This window comes from Agrilus planipennis, unplaced genomic scaffold (genome assembly GCF_000699045.2).
Source record: "Agrilus planipennis isolate EAB-ADULT unplaced genomic scaffold, Apla_2.0 scaffold280, whole genome shotgun sequence".
Classification (NCBI taxonomy): Eukaryota; Metazoa; Arthropoda; class Insecta; order Coleoptera; family Buprestidae; genus Agrilus; species Agrilus planipennis.
The window spans coordinates 162,630-176,700 of NW_020438973.1; the positions used below are offsets into that span (position 1 = coordinate 162,630).

General features: G+C 32.7%; 2 protein-coding genes across 2 annotated transcripts in view; both read right to left on the minus strand.

The window, feature by feature from the left end:
- LOC108742304 (acetylcholine receptor subunit alpha-type acr-16-like) overlaps positions 1 to 3,814 on the minus strand; it is a 45,868-nt gene extending 42,054 nt beyond the window's left edge. Inside the window, exons 1-2 of the mRNA XM_025975430.1 lie at positions 3,788 to 3,814; positions 1,844 to 1,987 (exon numbers count right to left, since the gene is read on the minus strand). Of these exons, the coding sequence (XP_025831215.1) occupies positions 1,844 to 1,987; positions 3,788 to 3,814 (171 nt within the window). The remainder of the gene's footprint in view (positions 1 to 1,843; positions 1,988 to 3,787) is intronic.
- A 2,200-nt stretch (positions 3,815 to 6,014) lies between these two features.
- LOC108742305 (neuronal acetylcholine receptor subunit alpha-7-like) overlaps positions 6,015 to 14,071 on the minus strand; it is an 87,578-nt gene continuing 79,521 nt past the window's right edge. The window contains exons 5-6 of the mRNA XM_018477474.1: positions 9,197 to 9,377; positions 6,015 to 6,098 (exon numbers count right to left, since the gene is read on the minus strand). Of these exons, the coding sequence (XP_018332976.1) occupies positions 6,015 to 6,098; positions 9,197 to 9,377 (265 nt within the window). The remainder of the gene's footprint in view (positions 6,099 to 9,196; positions 9,378 to 14,071) is intronic.

Below are 14,071 nucleotides of genomic sequence, written 5' to 3' on the forward strand. Positions count from 1 at the left end.
CAATATTTTTTAAAAGTAATAAACGACCATTTTTTTTCGCAGCTATAGTTAACAGCAAAATAAGCTATCAGCCACACTATTGCGAGATGTGTAGCTAATTTTATATACTCATTGCGATCTTATTTGATCTCATTATCGCACAGTAGGACGATTCGATAAATTATTTATTAATAACTTAAACGTTCTTAATAATTGACTTTCGTGTCTATTATATATGTAACTAGTGTAACTGTCGTCGAATCATTAATACCTGAGTAATAAGGTCTTGTCTAACGCTTGAAATACTTCAGTAGCAGAAAATACCCACGAGATGGCGATATATAACTTCTACTGGGATATTAGTTTTTCTACATCATAATAATGAGTTTTTAATTTTATAATGGAGTGTAGGTAGTCACAAATTACACCGTACTTTCAACTATACTTTAACTGTACTTGGTAAATGTTTTGCTATACACAATTATGAATATTACTGTTCTGTATATTTTAAAGTAACTTGTAGTATGAAATGATATGTATTTGCACCTTTTTTTATTAAAGACGACAAGCGTATCTATGTATACATAGGTTCACAAACAACAATATGATGCATGGTACAGTTACAAGGATTTAATATGTATTTTCCAGTTCCAATTTGTGCTTCGAATAAATGCAGTAGTTGTTTTAGTTTTGAGTTACATACGTATTTCTAAAGCGTATCGTAATGGATCAATGTCAACATGACGGTCATTACCAGGGTTTTAAGGGATAAAAAGTCCACATGTGCTCCAAAATCGGCATTCACACAAAGCAAAAAATATGTACGTTCGTTCGAAGTTGAAGGTCATTAACAAGGGATTATCGGCCAAACTGAGTTTGCTCATTAAAAATTCGATTTTATTTCGAACAATATTCCATTATTCACATGCAGAATGGTTTATAAAGAATGGGATTTGCTGGAATGCAGATTCTGAACATCAAAACGTTTGGCAAAGCCAACCACGCTATCTAGCGCTGGGAAATCATTACAAAGGTCGCTCACTAAATGTTAAGCTCCAAGCTAAGATCTCCGCTTTCTCAAAAGAAAAGTTGATTAAAATTAGTATTATAATCGTCAAAACTCGAGACTGGTGTAGCATACAGATACACACCCCGTGGAAAAAGTGTAGGTACAATAAAATGACTTAGAAATGCCAGAAGAAATTCAGGATGTTAACTCTCTGAAAATTGAATTAAAGTTTTCGTAATTATTCGACAAGCAAACATGAATTTTAGATTCAAAATTGGCAGATTATGTTACTTATAAGATGACTACGTTAAGTCTACATACTTTGTCGAAGTTTCTAAATCCTTGTGATTACGAGAGAAGTTTAATGTTAGGAAGCGCGACATGGAGCTATTAAATCAATAAAAGGACTCTAGTTCAATATGGTAGGCATTAGATCAGAAAACAGCAATAGCAATTAAAACTGCCAGTGATAACACTCCAATTATTATTTTACAGATGTTTAGCAATACTGATTTTTCTTTGTAAGTGTAAAATTTCATTTCTAAGAAATTGTGTAGATTATCTAAAGCGACAAAACAACACCCTAAAAAACAATAGTTGTACTGGATATTGTTAGCTATTTACATACATGTATATTATAAATTGTTTTCATCTGTTTTCTGGTCCAGGGGCGGCCTTACCGATTGCAAGGCTCCGGCCTGGTAAATCTTTGACAAGGGTCTTGTTCTTGTGGAATTAGCTTCACTTGACGAGAAATGCAGTTATTAGTAAATAAACTTAGAGGTTTAAAATTTTTTGTGACTACGTAAGTTTTATAATGCGTGAAATCCAAATAGACATTAGTACTATTAGTACCTCATATTTTTCTACTTGGGTTGTTACGCGGGTGCGCGTGGTCCCTGCAAGAGTGAGGCCCCGGGAGGTTGCCCTGCTCGCCATCCCCAAAGGCCGCCCCTGTTCTAATCTATTCCCTTCTATTACGATGCTTTGCAACACGACCTGCAAATTTCTTTTAGTTACATGGACTATGACATTTGGACATAGTATACCAATTTTATTTTGAAAAATATTTTTTTCCAATGTTTTAAGTAAAAAGCATGCAATCAATCTAGTAGATATATGTAAAGGTAGAAATTATTCAAAACTTATTAAAAAATATCAATAGTTTCGGCTTTTACTTGACGAAAACTTATCATAATTACAAAAACACTACTTCAAAAGATATTCAGAAAAAGTTTAATGTTAAGGGAGTACTCTTGTTTAACGAAGTTAATATTTGGCGAAACATATACCTATAAAAAAACAATAAACTTTTTGTGAAAATCGTCTGAAGTGGTGTTGTCTGATTATTGAATATTCTTGTTTCGCATCTTTATAAAAACACATAAAAGAAACTTCTGCGAGATTCAGTTTTATAAAATATTAATACTGGTAGGCGGGCAGTCCCTTTGACCTATACTCCAGTACAAAGTTGGAGGTAATAGGTCCTGTTCATGTTCCATTTAATAATAGTGGAAGTAGATGGGTAGAGGTTGAATTTGAAAATTGTTGCAGAACTTTTGAGGAACTATAAAAAAAGTTTATTCCAGTTGTATATAGTTATGTACATAATTATAGCTGTTAGTGTGTGTCTGAATCATCGCATTTTTATGTTTAGAATCTGCATTTGTCCTACTCGCAATCTCTACGTACCACCTTGTATAAATTTATTGATTTTTTCGCAGTAACTTCATCATTCATTAGAATTAGGTTATCTCAACGGGAAACGGTTAATCTCTTGGAGACTGGTAATAACTGATCTATTTTAAGCATCAACATCAATTTTCTCATTAACAAGTTTTATTCTTTAAGCGAAATACAAAAATGCAGTTCATTTCATGATCAAATACACCAACAGATCTGTAAGTAGAGTAAATTACGCTATTTTTTAAATATTAATTAACGTTTTTAGTGGTTTAGTTGCCTGTTTGGAAAAATAAAATTTAAAAGTATTGAGTTTTCACTATTTATTTTTAATAACCTTTACATTTGTTTTGTCCTAGTAGGATGAAACAGTTGTATGATTTATCTTTGGGGGTATTTGTATAAACCATAATGTGAAACCTGCCGTGAGTGTTCGATGGTATGGCCGTCGTAATTTTGCTTAGTGGGTACATATAAACGATTAAAACGTACTCGAATCGCAATATGAGTAAATAGCGAAATTTACAACGCGTTCGGGGTATAAAATACAAGTGCTCGATTTCGATAATTGCTTCATCAGATGATGCATTTAAGACAAGAGCAGGAAGCTAGCTCGTCGTATTCTGTCTTTTTCAATAGATAGGTAGAGTAATGTAAATTCACATGTGTGTCACGTTAGCACATCACGCATTCAGCCTCCGCACTGTACTGTACGAGTACATAATTTATAGCAAATTCGTAGTAAATATGTACTGAAAAATTAATTTGTAGAGCCTATTATATCGGGAAATAAAATGATCTGCTGGTGTGATATCGTTCTAGCAGATCATTCACTGTATTCGTTTCTGCCGACATCAGGCTCTATTTTGTAGATAATTTGTAAAGAATTAATTTTGTAGAAGTTATTGCACAAATTATAAGCTTCCCTGCTCAAGCAAGCGGGTTTCTTCAATAACTGCTTTACAGTTGAAGATACCAAAAAAAGTTTCCTACAAAAGTGGTACTATATAAGTATCTTCATATCCTAAAATTATTGTTGATTATACGGACTGTCCCATTCTTCCTGCAGACAACCTAACTTCTTTTTTTCAAATGGAATGCCCCAATTATTATTGCCTTGGTCGGCGATTCGCTTTTATCCATCTTTGGGTCCTACAAACGTCTGCCGTGTGCTTGATAAGGTGCTAAGTAACGTTTCGTTTTATACGTTGTTAATTTCTGGACTTTTTGAGTGAAGTTAAAACGTTGGATACAGATATTCATTTCCTTCCGTACAGGCAGACTTAGGGTACTTTGGAGGTACAGATTTCACTGTTCCGCTAGTAACAAACCCCTGTAGCACCCTGCGGAAAGCATCTACATGAGGATTACATCTGTTTGGATATCGCTGAGCATACACTCGAGAGTAAGAGGACTTCGCCTGCATTACCCAAGGACAAAAACCATATCTATCTTTTCATCTTGACTCAAAGCCATAGACCAGACAGTTCAGAAACTAACATCGTATAAAACGGAACGTTACTTAGTACTTTATCCAGCATACGGAATTGACGTTCGTAGGAAACAAAACTGGATAAAAGCGAATCGCCGACCAAGGCATACCAGGTACCCTGATATAAATTGGTATTATAAAAAAGTTTAATTTTCTCAAAACATATTAGTCCTAGATAGTAACATCCCTATATTGGACGAAAGTAAATGAAATTTTACACATGATGAGCTGACAAAAAATATGGCATTTCATTAAAAAAAAAAGTAGTTATCCAATTCGAAGCAATTTATTTTGGAAGTGATAAATTCAATGAATTTGAAAAGTACCTACATGTTTGCGTTAATAGTGAAAATAGTTGGCCATTTTTTCTACAAGCTATGTGTGAAAATAACACATCTCTGTGTGTGCTCTTGTTTCGGAGATATTCAAAATGGTACAGACCACTGCAACAGCTTATTTATTGATTTAGTGGAAATTTTATGGAAATTGAGACATTTTAGAGAAAATATATGGTTAACAAAATGGTATTTAAATTTAACGAGGAATTGAAAAGTGCAATAACAAATGGGGCATTCCATTTGAAGAAATGAAATTAGGTTGCCTCCAGGAAAAACGGGACAGTCTGTATAATCGAAAATAATTTTAGGATATGGAGATATATAGTACCACTTTTGTAAGAAACTTTTTTGGTATCTTCAACTGTTATTGAGGAAACGCGTTTGCTTGGGACATCCTGTGTAGACTTGGGACTGCCAATAAAAATAAAGCTTTGTGTAATTCATGGTAAAATATTAATGTCAAAGCGTGAAGACATGAGATACTTTGAGTTTTTGTAGCGTTAATTTAGTAATACCAGGATATTTACACAGGTCTCCAGTTTTCTTATTTCTAAATTTTTTATGACATGATACATAGAGGTACGATAGTTCTAGTGGAAAACCTCATGCATTTTCTTATGAAGGCTGGTTTTAGTAGTTTTTGACCGATATTACCCTATGCACTGCTGTCAGCGATTGTTAGCCATTTCTTAGGTGCTTCCCATTAGTACTAACTACGGGGCTCCATTATTTAGCCGGTGCTGTCATCTGATTTTGAATTTCCTGCTACTGCTGCCGCTATAGTTAGTCTTGATGCCATTACAATTTGTTTTCCCATCATTAGACGTTTCTGCAACTGCCGTAGTAGTTCTGTCATTTTTTGTCTGAAAAAACGCCTTGGCCTGGAGTTGGCCTCGATCCTAGTAAAACGCTCGTTGTTATTGGTAGATCGGCGCGTTCGCCACTAAGCCACACAGTAACGACGGCGATAGCAACGTTTAATGGTGGGAAGACAAATTATGCCAGCATTGGGACTAACTATAGCGATGGTGGTAGCCGAAAATTCAAAACGGACGACAACTGCGGCTGAGTAATGGGTTCTGCCTCGGAGTTAGTATAGTAGTGAAGTTGGCTAACAAAACTAACAATTGCTGACAACTGTGACGTCAGAGTAGTAGATACAAATGCTAAATACATACTTTTAAGTCGTCAGTATTTAAGTAATACTTTTATTTGAAATACTTAGCAAGTATGTTAAATAGTGCCATTATGTGAACTTAATTATTTCTAAATAATCTAAAAAGACATCCTTATTATCACTAAACCAATTATCAGCGTAAGTTTAGTGATAACTATTGTGTCTCATTTTTTTTTAGTTTATTTTTTCTTTTCTACACTCTCAAATTTTTGCTTTTAATTATTTCCATCCGGTTTATTTCAAGCGTAAATATTAAAGAATGTACTTTTATAGATAGTAATGCAAAAACATTAACGTTTTCATAACTGCAGCTTAAATTAAAATAGGTATTAAATTTTACTTACCCAAGAGGTACCACTCTCCATTCATGATGAAATCCGATAAGTCTCCACCTTCTTCATTATTTAGCACCAGGTCGAGCTAAGCAAAACTCAAACATGAAATTGTACTTGATATATTTCTAAATATTCATTCATTTATGCCACCTTCAATTTCTATAATATAGATACTTTATAAGCATGCAAACACATCTAAATTTAATTAAGGGTTTATCATTCCGTTGCTGACTTCCTCCAATAAATGGCATAGGCCACATTGAGCAAATTGTATATAAATATTGTTTTTTATTTACGTACGCAGGCAGATACTTTACAAAATGGCAAACTAAAAAAAGAACTACGTGCAAAGTTCTTCTTTGAAGAGAATAATTTTCGATATAATTTATAGATTACTTTTTGTTTTTAAAACATATAAATTTGCAATGGTCTTAGTATATTCTTGAATCATATATTACTTCATTTTAACAGCTCTAGTGGGTTTAGCAAGGTTGCCAAGATTTGAAATAGTCGGGATAACCTTTTCTACGAATCAGGCATAAGCTCGCTTAAATATCAAAAGGTAAAAAGATCTCGCGAGATTACAAAAAGTCCTGAATAAGTAAAACCAGCCAAATAAATTGAAGATAGTAGAGAAATTTCACGGTTTTTTCGAGACTGGCAAAAAATTAATTTCAACTGAAGAAAACGTATGTATTCAACTTTCCTGGTAGTTATTATACTTAACAATTGATTCTGAGTAAATTTTAATAATGTATCATAAAGATTTGGAACAGTTCATTATTGCCACGAGAGCTATGAAAGTTTCGGTGGTGGTTTACATTGGGTGGGTTATACTTCTTATTAATGTGCGAATATTTAAATTAGTTGATAGGTAACATCATATTTTTAATCACAATAACCAGTATATTGTTCGTTTTAAAATTTTATTTTTCGTTAACGTATAGAGCATTCTTCATTCTTTATCAATTGTATCTCAATTTTTTCTTCTTGATTATTTAGGTTTTCAATGAATTAGCTTCATCTGCTTATGTTTCTTGTTTCTTTTTTTTCTAATACAAAAACATACAAAACTAAAAAGTGTAGTTAATATTTAATTTCGTTTATAAGCATATTGTTAAATGGCAGTACTGTTTGATTCCTGATATTCCTTTACATTTTTTTCTTTTTTTAACTCTACTCTAAAAAAACTTTTGATTGATTGTCATAAAAAATTATTTGTAAGTAAATGAATACTTTTTTCTGAATTTTTAAAAATTATTTCATATTAAATTATATATCATTGTATAAATTGACTGCACAAATACGAACGGGTAATTTCCACAAGCGTGAACTGCAAAACGAGCGATTCGAGTGCAAAACTTTGCATCATCCGATTGTTCATATTACGTATTGGTTTTATATACATGCTCTCGGACTTTTTTTGGTAATTTAATGCTCTGACCATTTTTCCCTATCTAGCCTAGTTTTAAAAAGATTTGCTCTTTTTTTAATTGAAAATTGTTCTTCAGTTTAAATTGAAAATGTCAATTTAAAAATTTTGAACGTGTTATTTTAATAATTTCTACACTATAGTGGACTTATTATGGGCTGGTTTTTGCTTAGATCAAAATTGTTTTACTTTATTTGTTATTACGATGTACAGTGGCAAAGTAAACATTCGCTAAAAGATGTGCACCATCTGCTTGAGTGACAAATGGTAGTAGACCATTGTCCATAATTAACAATAATATAAGGAAAACTGTAAACTTGAAGGTTAGATTATATCGTTAGTAAGTAGCCTTAAAAATCAAGAAAACCTTCCAAACCATTACCTAACCTTCAATTTTACAAATCTGTTAGATATAAATGATGAGCTATGGTCTACTAACAGCAGTATATACACATATAAGTGCAATAAGAGACATTTAACTGTAAGTATGTGACGCCAGATTGCTAGTCTTTGTATAGGGTTTTGTTTTTCAAAATTACACTGGCGCACTAATATTCGTTGTTTGATAATTCTGAATTGTTAGATGTTTGTACTTTATTAAAAATATGCATAATTTCTGGCAATCAGCATTCTGTTAAACCTTCTAGACGTGGATACAGATTTCCAACTCATTGGTTTTCAGCAGCACGCCGCACCGTAGAGAGCTTTGGCAAAAAACTGACCAATCACCTGATGCTGGTATTAGACAGCGTTCAATAGGTAAGTACAGACAGCGTAGTGAACACTATCTGTGAGAGTTTTCAACTTATTAAAGGATTCAAAAATGTTCAACGAGGACCTTTTCTAAAAAAGGATATCGACTTGTCATAGTGGCAAATACGTTCAGTACGCTGCGCTGTCTGTAGGTACTTATTCATTCGTAAGACGTTGTACTTTTTTATGGTGGGTCAGCAATTAATCAAATTTCAGATTGGCACTCTGATATTCTAATTGATTGGAAAATGATATGTTATTAATTTTTTGAACTTAGATAGTTAGACCATTGAATTAAGTGTTACGCTACAAATCTTGGCCTGGAGTTGGCCTCGATCCTAGTAAAACGCTCGTTGTTATTGGTAGATCGGCGCGTTCGCCACTAAGCCACACAGTAACGACGGCGATAGCAACGTTTAATGGTGGGAAGACAAATTATGCCAGCATTGGGACTAACTATAGCGATGGTGGTAGNAATTAATCAAATTTCAGATTGGCACTCTGATATTCTAATTGATTGGAAAATGATATGTTATTAATTTTTTGAACTTAGATAGTTAGACCATTGAATTAAGTGTTACGCTACAAATTACAAATGAAATACTTTTGAACACAGTACCGTTCAATCCAATTAAAGAAATAAAATGGGCTTTAAAATAAATTAATAACCTTTATAGAAAATAGCAAATAAAGGAACAGTTGTTTCAGCATGAACCATCATCGAAATTGAACTAGTGTTTCTTGACACTGTCCGGAGTGAAACAATTTTTGATTTTATATAGGTATTAAGTGTTATTTTGCAAAGTTTCCGAAAATATAACAAGTAAATGCATTACAATTATGTATGAAGTCAGCAACAGTTATAGAAAAAAATATAGTAGATACACATATAGATTGATATAAATGGATATACCTAAAAGATGAATAAGTATACAGGATTACGTACATAATGTATCAAAAATTAAAACAGCAATATGTGTCAATAGCTTTCTCTATACCTTATTGCCATTGTAAGTCCAGCTACCAAACTTCATTTGACAGTGTTGGTCATCGAATGGAAACCACGTAATGTCTATCTTGCATGTGCTCTTGAAGATACCCGGAGGGACATACAAGCAGCTGCCGTTATGTTTGACCACAACGTTTGTTGAATAAGTCCCGTCGAAACCCTCATGCGCACTTAACAATACACATATATCGTGTTAAAAATTAGCGACTTAGCGCAGTAACATTGAAAACCACCTATATAATTTATATCAGCAACGAAGCGCGCCCGAACACGCATTCAACAAACATCAATGCAACATCGAAATCAACGTACAACACTTATTTAGGACTACGGGATCCACGAGCCTGTAAGATTAGTTGCTCAAATTTAAATCTTCCCACAAAAAGATTTATTAGACCACAAAAGGATTCAGCAAGCATACAAAACAATGTTTTATTTTTTATTGGTTTCCCAGTAAATGTATTATCTCTTTGTTCTTTATGCCTTTCTCTTTTACAGAATCGGTTTCTAATTTCCCATGCAGTGATGTGAGTCCATCTGTCGATCTGTGCCATCGAATGCCGTAGTTTAATGTCGCATTCGGAAGAATATCGGCCAAATTGTTCGAGGTTTCTTTCAAGGATTACTACATAAAGACAGTATTATTCTACGGATACTGTTTCACTTCTCTTCTGCTTTCATTTTGTTCGTCTCTCTCTAACCACCACGTCCCACCCATACCCTCGGCTTGCACTAGAAAATAGGTCGATGGGACAGCTCGTCCACCAGCATCGGCTGGTGGGAATGAAACACAATCACTCTTATGTCTTAGGCATTATAACAGCTCCACAATAGATGAACCGACCTCAATAAGATGTCGTTTTTATTTCAAAATTGATATCTGCCAGATGCAGTAAGAAACATATACAGGGCAAGTCGTTTGTCTTGAGAATATCTTAATTAGTTCTGAATGAAATTTCTGAAAAAATTTTAGGCAAAACGAAAGTGAGTTTTACCTTGAACTCTAGGACATCTGACTAAAAATGACTGGACTTTTAAATAACTTTGAAGGTTAAGGTAAACTTTTGTCAAAACTTTTTAAGAAATAATGAGAACAAATTAAAATATTCTATTGCTTCGACATAAAAAGCTCGTCCTGTATGTGTTCAGATGTATGCCCGTAGATTTTTTGTTTGTCCACTGCATATTCTCTTTAAGAGTTATTTCCTGAGTACGGCTCTAGTTTAGCTCTGATTATTTAATAATTCTCACGATTTCATTCAGCAGTGAAAATCCCAAAATAGTGCATTGTGCAATAACATGAGAAAGTGACAGATTCTGATGAGCTGGAAGCTGAATAGGATCGTATGGAATGCCATGTTCGCACGAGAAAGAGTGAGGAGATTGCTGCTCGAGACGAATACGAGTTGAATACTCTCGGAAGTGTTCCAAACTCACGGGTATCTGACTCTGTAATTTCCTTAAATGTCGGACACTGCATTTTATACAAAGCTCGCTTAAAAATACACTGACAATGAGAAAAATTGATAAGTAGAATTATTTCGTTTCGTATGGTATTATCATTGCTATGTAACTATGCTGACGAGTAAAAGAAAATAAATCGATACTCAGGAATGCTTTTAAGTGGGCGTAATTTGTTAAGTGATCCTTGAGTTCTTCATAAAAAAGTTTTGGTCAAAAAATTTTCATATTCTATTACCCTGGATGGGATTTGTTGGAAGATTTCTACCTTAACATGATGAAAATCCATATTAATCAAATAAAACTCGCCAAACGAGGCCTTAATAATAAATAATTTACAGTAAAACTTGAATAAAACGCCAATATTTAATAGTTTCGGTTTTAACTTGATGAGAATGATGTCAATCAAAAGAAGTAGTAGTTAGGTACCCTTGTATACTAATCATAATCATCATCATCATCGTCATCATCATCATCATAAGATTGTCAGTCCTAAGACTGGTTGGACACGCACCTCCAATTTTTCTTATCCTGAGCTATTCTTTACATTTCCCTAAAACTAGAATCCATAGCTATTTGTGAACAGTAATCTAATCTACGTCTATCTCTATTTCGTTCTGTTCTCCTATTCATTCTAATACTTCCTCATTTCTAACCTTCTCTATCCACGGTATCGAATAAAAAATCTAACATTAAACAAGAAATTGTCGCAACCAATTCATAGATGGCGCTATATGTAAAAGAATCATAATTCGAAACACAATGATGGGTACCACAATACCAGTTTGGATGCTAGAATTACAATTAATTAAAATATATAACTGTGTATCCATGGCTTACATTGATTTTTATGAAAAGTAAATTTAATACGGCGTAATCCGTCAACGACTTCTGATTTTTTTTTGTAGAGTTATACCTATAAACGTTTTTGTTAAGATATACGTAGGGATGGGATTGATATTGTTGCATATCTCTTTATTTCTGGCACAATAGAACAGCTTACTTCTGTCTTCTATTCTTCTATATCCTTTCATTGTTGTAGATACGCACGTATAATACATACATTATATTCTTTAGGTAAAAGTCTATTCAGTACCTATTGAATTCTATTTTGTTTCTCCTTTTTACCTTGGCTAACAATTGTTGTATGGAAGTTTATCATTTTTTTTTTTGCAGTTTTCGATATTCTTGCAATATGTTAACGTATAATATAATACTAGATGTGATTTTTCAATATATTTTTCATCCTTACGGATCAAAAAGTTCTTGCTAGTAACTGAAACTGTAGAATTCCTAACTGTTACATTAATATTAAAATCCTCGTTGATTTCCATATAAGGAAAAATTTTGTTTGCAATTATTTTATTGAAAATGCTGACCTATATACATGACTGATTTTATTAGCAATTGTGTTTTATAAATTCTACTAATTCTTTTATGGTCTTATAAAATTCGTTTGTGGGAAGAATAAAACACGTCCTTGTTAAAATTGTAGACCAGGTCTTTGTTCATTAATTATTATTGAGTACCTTTCAAACGTTAACATTTATTTTTTATATACAATAAGTAATACCCATATTTTGCGAAATTCTTAAAATGAATCAGTCTATAATTTTAACTGTTTCTAAAAACGTGTATCTTCTTAATTATATTTATAATATTACAAAAGGATACAGAATTATACATTTGTACGAATTCACATTTTATATGTAGAAATATTTTATTTTATTTAATTTAATTATTTAATAGCTGCACGATAAGTAATTTATTTTTAGCTTCTTCAATAGTATTACTGATTTCATGGAAGTGCAGTGTATTACGGTATAATTTTGAACATAATGTACTATTTCGATTGCTGTCTTTATTTATTTGCAGATTTACAAAAGGTACCAAAGTTAGCTTAATAGCAAATACAGTGTTAGTTTATTCATAAAGCGGGTCAATTTACATTTACGCCTTTATTAGATATTCTCATTATTATTTTGTAAAATGAGAATGGCAATAATTGAAATTGTTTGATATTGAGTAATGGTTGGCATAAACGTGGATCGTACTTACAATTAGACGAAATGATACTCGTTTGATTATCCGTTTTATTACCTACTGTAGGCTTTCGACATTCGGCTCATGTCAGCAATGACCGTGTACTAAAGTTTATACGTTGCGGTGAATGCAATTAATTGGTGAATTAATGATAACTAAATTATCCGGTTAAAGTAATAAATTGAAGAGAATTAATCAAATGCACAGTTGTCATTAATAATTCCCTTTGCTTGTTGGCAAATCTAAAATTTAATCTTTTGTGAAAAACACTTGTTAGATTGTATAATAGTGAGGTTTCTGAAGTCTCGTCTTTTCAGATCTTTTAAATGGTACATTCAGATTTTTATTGATGAAAGTAAATAAATAAAAAAGGATCGACAGACACACGAGTAATCCTATAAGGGTTCTGTTTTTCATTCAAACCTACGGGACCTTAACCCAAGAATCAAACTGTAAATATAAATTTATATGCACAGTTATGTTTTGTTGAACGATTTACCACGTTATGTTCAGACCATAGACTTCTTATTACTTTACCTGTAATCTAAAAGTAAAGAACTGTTTTCTGTATTTTTTTGCAAAATTTTAGGATCAGCAGTTTCAGAGATAATGGGGGAAATAGTCAATTTTCATTTATTTTCTTAAATAACTTTAAAAGTCTTTATCTCAAAATTATAAAAAAAAATATATTTGAGAACAACAAACTCTCTGATTTGATATGTCACATGGTACAGTTTGCAATTTTTTTATTTTATTGGCCCCGATGTTCAAAATTAATTTATTCACGTTATGATTCCGTGCTTGGGTTACAGAAATTCATATGTGTATTAGATTTCAACTTAACTGGTCCAACAGATTCGAACCAATTGACTGTGAAATATGGACAGACAGACACGCGAGTGGGTTCCGTTCTTCATTCGGACGTACAGAACCCTAAAAATGAAAAGAAGCTTGGAAAGTTTCTCTTTGTTCTTTGGGATTGTGCAGTTACGGTAGGTAAGGGGAACCTTTTAGCGAAACCGTAATTTCTATTTTAAAAATGTATAAGCAAAAATTCTAAATGCAGTTTAGTAATGAGAAAAAACAATTTAAACTATAATCTAACTTAAAGGTAAGTAAACGTTTTAATTAGCTAGTTACTTTATGTTTTTTAATAATCCCTTCAAATCTTCATTACCTTTCCACTCAATCAAGATACACCTAGTAATTTATTCAAATAAATAATATAATAAATCATTAATGCAATGTCGTAGGGTAGGGCAGAAGTCCTCCCTTTTAGGGATCCTGGGAATAAGTGGTTAGGGAGAGAAAAATGAGACGGACAAGTTAATGATCATATGTGGAATATCACTGCCCCAGC